This window comes from Phaseolus vulgaris, chromosome 3 (assembly GCF_051622355.1).
Source record: "Phaseolus vulgaris cultivar YP4 chromosome 3, ASM5162235v1, whole genome shotgun sequence".
NCBI classification, from domain to species: domain Eukaryota; kingdom Viridiplantae; phylum Streptophyta; class Magnoliopsida; order Fabales; family Fabaceae; genus Phaseolus; species Phaseolus vulgaris.
This window is the reverse complement of record NC_143500.1, coordinates 53,053,440-53,059,439: the sequence shown is the minus strand read 5'-3', so window position 1 is coordinate 53,059,439 and position 6,000 is coordinate 53,053,440. Positions and strand designations below refer to the sequence as shown.

Here is a 6,000-nt window from a genome sequence, read left to right as displayed (position 1 = left end):
AACAAATTGTATACACTACGATCATATTTACGAAATTTGGTGAATTAGAATAGTCTAAAATAGATTAACACGTGTTGATATTTCTAGAATAGTAAAAACATTAGTGATTGGTCCAATGATAGAATTTATGGTTTCATCTAGTAAAGTTAACAAAGACGATCCATATCCTCTAAATGTCAGTGTATTATTTTGCACACCCACATCTTGGAAATGTAGCATTCACTGATGCTGAAAATTGTTCCACAAAAGGAGATATCATGTATATGTACTCAAAATCTCTCTATTATATTCATAAAAGGAAAAACAAAAAAAAAAAGTGAGAACATTTACATATAATTTAGATCCTAATGAAACGCCACCTACTACATATAATTTAATTTTCACTTTCCAAATAAAGTCAAAATGAAGTGACACAAAAAAACTATAAACCCTAAACTCATATAATAATCCAACCATAATAATAATGTGGTTAAGGACACTCCTCTTGGTAAAATAATATGGAATAACATACCAAATAACGAAATGTACTCAATAATATTTTATACAGATCAAATATAGTTAATGAAGTCAGAGACATCTCACTCGACATAAGTACGCACATGTATACAAAATAATAATTTTCTTCTTTTTGACGTGAATAAGATAGATGTGTAGATCTAATGACTCATTTTTCATCTTCTAAGTTTGTTTCTCTTTCAAGTGTGTACCCATACTATGATAATGATCATATTTATACTGTGACTTGTAATTATTACATCCCTCTTAATTTGGATTCTAATTCTGCATTTTGATTCCAACTGAATTAGCATTCCAATATAGTTAGTCGGTAAGAGATAAGTCCTTCAAGTAATTGATAACAAGATAAAAAATGATAATTTAGTGTAACTATTCTAACTAGTTACCTCTCACACCAACAGTTCCTAATTGCCTCATTAGAGATAACCTTACTTGCTTTCAATATTGAATCCTTCCTGTCTCTTCTTACTTTCTCAAACGTGTTGAGTGTGTTTGGAGCATGCTTCCCGACCAAGATCACGTTGAAACAGAGTTGAGGAGTTTCATTAATCATCGATCACCATTTCATGTTCACAAGTTGGATATTTTGAATTTTAAGTTGTTAGGTTACATTATATGCGTAACAAACTTTTTATGGTGGTTACCACCAACTCTTACTGTATCTGTGTATGAAAAAATTTCACCAACTCTTACTGTAGTTAAACGAATGATATGCCAGTAAATGTAAAAATATAAATAGATAGTTTTGTTAATTTGTTATATTACTAAAAATAAATATCGTTTTACTGACATCTAACAAAAAATGTTTATATATATTTTCATTTTGTTTATATGCATTTTTTTTCATTTTTCCCATTCTTAACAAAAGAATATTTAACAGTAATAAATTATTGAAATTTCTATAAAATATTTTTCTTTTGGGCCATGAGAATTTACGTTTTGTTAGCATAAGAATACACGAATGCATCGTGAAGGGTGGGGCAGCCAAAGCTCGACCCACTCAGCACATTGCAAAAATGTTCAAACCACACACAATTCCCATTTCAAGAAAATTCTAAAACCCAAAACTTATTCGTAACAGCAATTTTTTACCAACAGATTAAGTGTGTGCTCATAGAAATTTAACTTTCAATAATACGTTGGAGAAGAAAATTGTTAATTTACTAATTTTATAGTCTCTCACTCTCTCCTTAAAAAACATTTAATATTATTTTACATAAATTGCATTAAGACAAAAAAAAAATATAAATAACAAAATTCATATCGCGCACACAAGATACACAAACACCCTTAGTTTTTACATAAAAGCACTGACTTAATTTGAGTTCTCTATATCTCCATTTTTTTTCCATTACATTGACTATAACAACTATATTCTCTAGTTAGAATAAGCTCGAAATGATTCTGATATCATATCGCGAAGTGTACTTTAAACTTAACTCAATTCCATAAAATCGACTTATGAGACGAGGTTTTCACTCACTTATATACAATAAAATGTTTTTATCTTTAGTCGATCTCCAACAATCCAAACTTAGAAAAGGAAGAGAACATTAGTAACCTATTAATTTATTTAATTATTATTATTGTTATTTATATGAAAGACTTTCTCATTCTAAGAATACATACAATAGTATATAATTTTGTATTTGGTGATATGACGTAAGTTTAGTGTTGGATTAAAGAGAATACCTTGTATATGCACAATTTCTGGGGGTCCAGTGGTGGTGTTCTTCCCCTCCTCCCAATCTTGTTATGGTACGAGTGACCAAATTCAATTCTTCAAAATACTGTATCCGTCCGTATATAGATACACTCTTGGGACACGTGCTCACATTCATGCTTTCTCTCTCTTGACAGATACAATACAATACAAGTACAACACAATCAGTCCAAAACATATAAACACAAATCATCTAGCTAGCTGGTGAGAGAGAGATTCCGTGTGTGCAAATTTACCTGTAATTCAAAACCACCCTCTTTCCTCTTTTCTCCTTCCTTCATATCATTTCATTTCACTCTCTGCACCCTATAAATACCTCAGTTCTTCTCCTTTTTCTCTCTCACAACACAACATATCATACCTTATTCTTCTTCTTCTTTCACTATATATCGCCTACAAGTTACAACACTAAACCAATACACATGGAACTCACCACTATCTTCTGCTTCTTTCTTCCTTTCCTATCTATTCTTCTCTTCAATTCACTCATCAAATCCTTCTTCTTCTTTCCTTCCAAAGGGAGGAGACAATTGCCACTTCCTCCTGGCAACATGGGTTGGCCTTATATAGGAGAAACCTTCCAAATGTATTCTCAAGACCCAAATGTTTTCTTTGCCACAAAAATCAAGAGGTTCAAAACAATTCCTTTCTCAATCTTGTTCAACAAAATGGTCATTTGCATTAACGTATGTGCTGTTTGGTACTCGAGGTTAACTCTTCAATTTTTTCAATAGGTATGGTTCTATGTTTAAGTCACACATTTTGGGTTATCCTTGTGTGATGATTTCTAACCCGGAAGCAGCAAAGTTCGTGCTCAACAAAGCTCAACTCTTCAAACCAACATTTCCTGCTAGCAAACAGAGGATGTTGGGGACGCAAGCAATTTTCTTTCACCAAGGAGCATACCATGCTACCCTCAGAAAGCTTGTCCTACGCACCTTCACCACTGAGGCCATTAAAAATGTAGTCTCTGACATTGAATCCATTGCCCAAACTTGCCTCAAATCATGGGAAGGAAAGTTCATCACCACTTTCCTCGAAATGAAAACGGTAAGCCCTCAAACCAGAGCACAGAGCAAAATCCTCTGTTTCTGTCCTCCTTTTAAGAAAAAAAAAACCTTTACAACTCTTGTTGTTGTATTTTTACCAAATAAACGATGAGTTTTTAAAATTTTCTTCTTCTCGTGTTTTCTTTTACAGTACACCTTCAACGTGGCCCTGCTGTCAATATTTGGAAAAGATGAAACTCTGAATGCAGAGGATCTGAAGCGATGCTACTACACCCTTGAGAGAGGGTACAACTCAATGCCTATAAACCTTCCAGGAACACTTTTCCATAAGGCCATGAAGGCAAGGAAAGAGCTTGCAGAGATTTTAGCTCAAAAAATCTCAACAAGGAGGAAGATGAAGCAAGAACACAATGACTTGATGGGGTCGTTCATGAATGAAAAAGCAGGATTCACTGATGAACAGATAATTGATAACATCATTGGTGTTATTTTTGCTGCTCGTGACACCACTGCCTCAGTACTTACGTGGATTGTTAAGTACCTTGGAGAAAACCCCAGTGTCTTAGAAGCAGCAACTGTAAGCATATGCCTCCTACCTATAATCATCTACTTTTTCTTTAACCGACAATTTAATGACAGAAAAAAAAAACATTTTTTAAGAGTCTAGTTTCAACCTTTGATGACAAATAAATGGAACTAGGTTGTAAAATCTGTGGTTTAAGGTTGTTGGTTGTGACTTTTGCAGGAAGAGCATGAGTCCATATTAAGGTGCAAGGCAGAAAATGGAGAAGAAATGGGCCTGAATTGGTCAGACACAAAAAACATGCCTGTGACATCCAGGGTCATACAAGAGACTCTAAGAATAGCATCAATTTTGTCTTTTACTTTCAGAGAGGCTGTAGTGGATGTTGAATTTCAAGGTCAGAAACCAAATCTGATAAGATACCCCTTTCTGTTTCTCAATATACCAAACAATTCTTCTCTATTCCTTGTTTGTGATTTTGTGTTTGGTGGATACATTTCTTCAGGGTATCTCATACCCAAAGGGTGGAAAGTGTTACCACTTTTTAGAAACATCCACCACAGTCCTGACAACTTCAAAGAGCCAGAGAAGTTTGATCCTTCAAGATTTGAGGTAATTGTTGTGAAGGAACTTATGCCTTCTCTATCATATCATATGTGATTCTAAGGTCACATTGTATACAACTTCAAGCATTATCAGAACATATTTTTGTAACAGATCTGCTAAATTATTATGCTAGGTGGCTCCAAAGCCCAATACTTTTATGCCATTTGGCAATGGGAGCCATGCATGTCCTGGCAATGAATTAGCCAAGTTGGAGATTTTGGTACTTCTACATCACCTCATCACAAAGTACAGGTTGGAAATCTGTTTTATTACCAAACACAATCTCATTCTAACCCTTTCACATATTAGAATGTTTTGAATAATTCTAAGAGTTGTTGTTTTGTTATTGTTGTTGTTATGCAGGTGGTCTGCAATAGGTGCAAACAATGGGATTCAGTATGGCCCTTTTGCCCTTCCACAAAATGGATTGCCCATCACACTGTATCCCAAAAAATAGATATCATTCAAACAAAGAGTGGAGGCACACTAACCATAGCAGCTGGAACCAACTTCTTCTCTGTGGACATAATCACAGTCAAATTTGTTAGACTAGAGAAAGTGATGAAAGAGACCATGTATAAGAAATCATCCATTCTTTTCTCTATTTTTTTGAACAAAACAAAACCAAATTGAAGAGCTTCATTATTGTACAGGTGTAGGTCTCAGCAACACCTTTATCATTTTTTTTTCTTAGATTTTTTTTTTCATCTTTGACTCGAATAATATCTGGAGGAAAAGTCTTCCAAAGATTGAATGTATTGAATGCAATACAGAAAAAAATTGAATGAAAATTCAAATATTGTATTCTCCAATATTGACATCTTTTATGGACTTTTTTTTATTGAGTGTTACTTAATTAATAACTTGATAATTAGTAAGATAAAAAAAAATGTAAGATTCACAAGAATTTATGAATATAGGTAAAATATGAAAGAATAGTTGTTATGGATTATATAAAGTAAAATTAAAAGAAAAACAGGTGTTAGAATTTTTAACTTTATAAAAATGTTTGATTCACAAAGTATTATTTTATTACATTAAAATATAAATTAAAATAGTTACAAAACTAAAATTCTTTTTTCATTGAATTACTAAGGTTTAAATATTTTTTTTTTAATTTACAGAAACTCAATGATTTTGTTTTTAATGCTTGAACTTATTTATCTTATCTTAAGTACTCGTAGTTTTCTTTTTAGAAGTAGTGGTATTCTTGAAAATAGATGGAATTGATTGATATTTCATCCTAACTCGTTAGCATTTCTTATGTGGCTAATCCAACCACTAATGATATGGGTGCACATTTAAAAAAACAAATCAAAACTACAATATTTAAAAAAAAATGCAAACTAAGATTGATCAAATCTTCAAATAGAAAACCACACTTTTCAAATATAAGAACTAAGTTCAATTTTTGGCAAAATTTACGGGAACATAACCATGTTTTAAAATGCAAAAACTCTGACCAATTTTGATTAGATAAAAGTATATTTTATTATGAGATTTAGTCGATGTGGGATCTCACACCCCCTCACACTGAGACGGTTAACTCGTGTGTAGACTCGAAATGACTCTGATACCATATTACGAAGTGAACTTTAAGCCTAACTCAACCCCATAAAACC

The 6,000-nt window shown here is 32.7% G+C and overlaps 1 protein-coding gene across 1 annotated transcript; it reads left to right on the top strand.

The window, feature by feature from the left end:
• The first annotated feature begins 2,228 nt into the window (after window positions 1–2,228).
• Window positions 2,229–5,190, top strand: LOC137808607 (abscisic acid 8'-hydroxylase CYP707A2). Its single transcript, XM_068609799.2, has 7 exons — window positions 2,229–2,870; window positions 2,974–3,289; window positions 3,440–3,826; window positions 3,995–4,169; window positions 4,278–4,384; window positions 4,512–4,630; window positions 4,742–5,190. Exons 1-7 carry the CDS (start codon window positions 2,662–2,664, stop codon window positions 4,833–4,835), a joined length of 1,407 nt encoding a protein of 468 aa, XP_068465900.2. The 5' UTR covers window positions 2,229–2,661; the 3' UTR covers window positions 4,836–5,190.
• The last annotated feature ends 810 nt before the right edge of the window (window positions 5,191–6,000 follow it).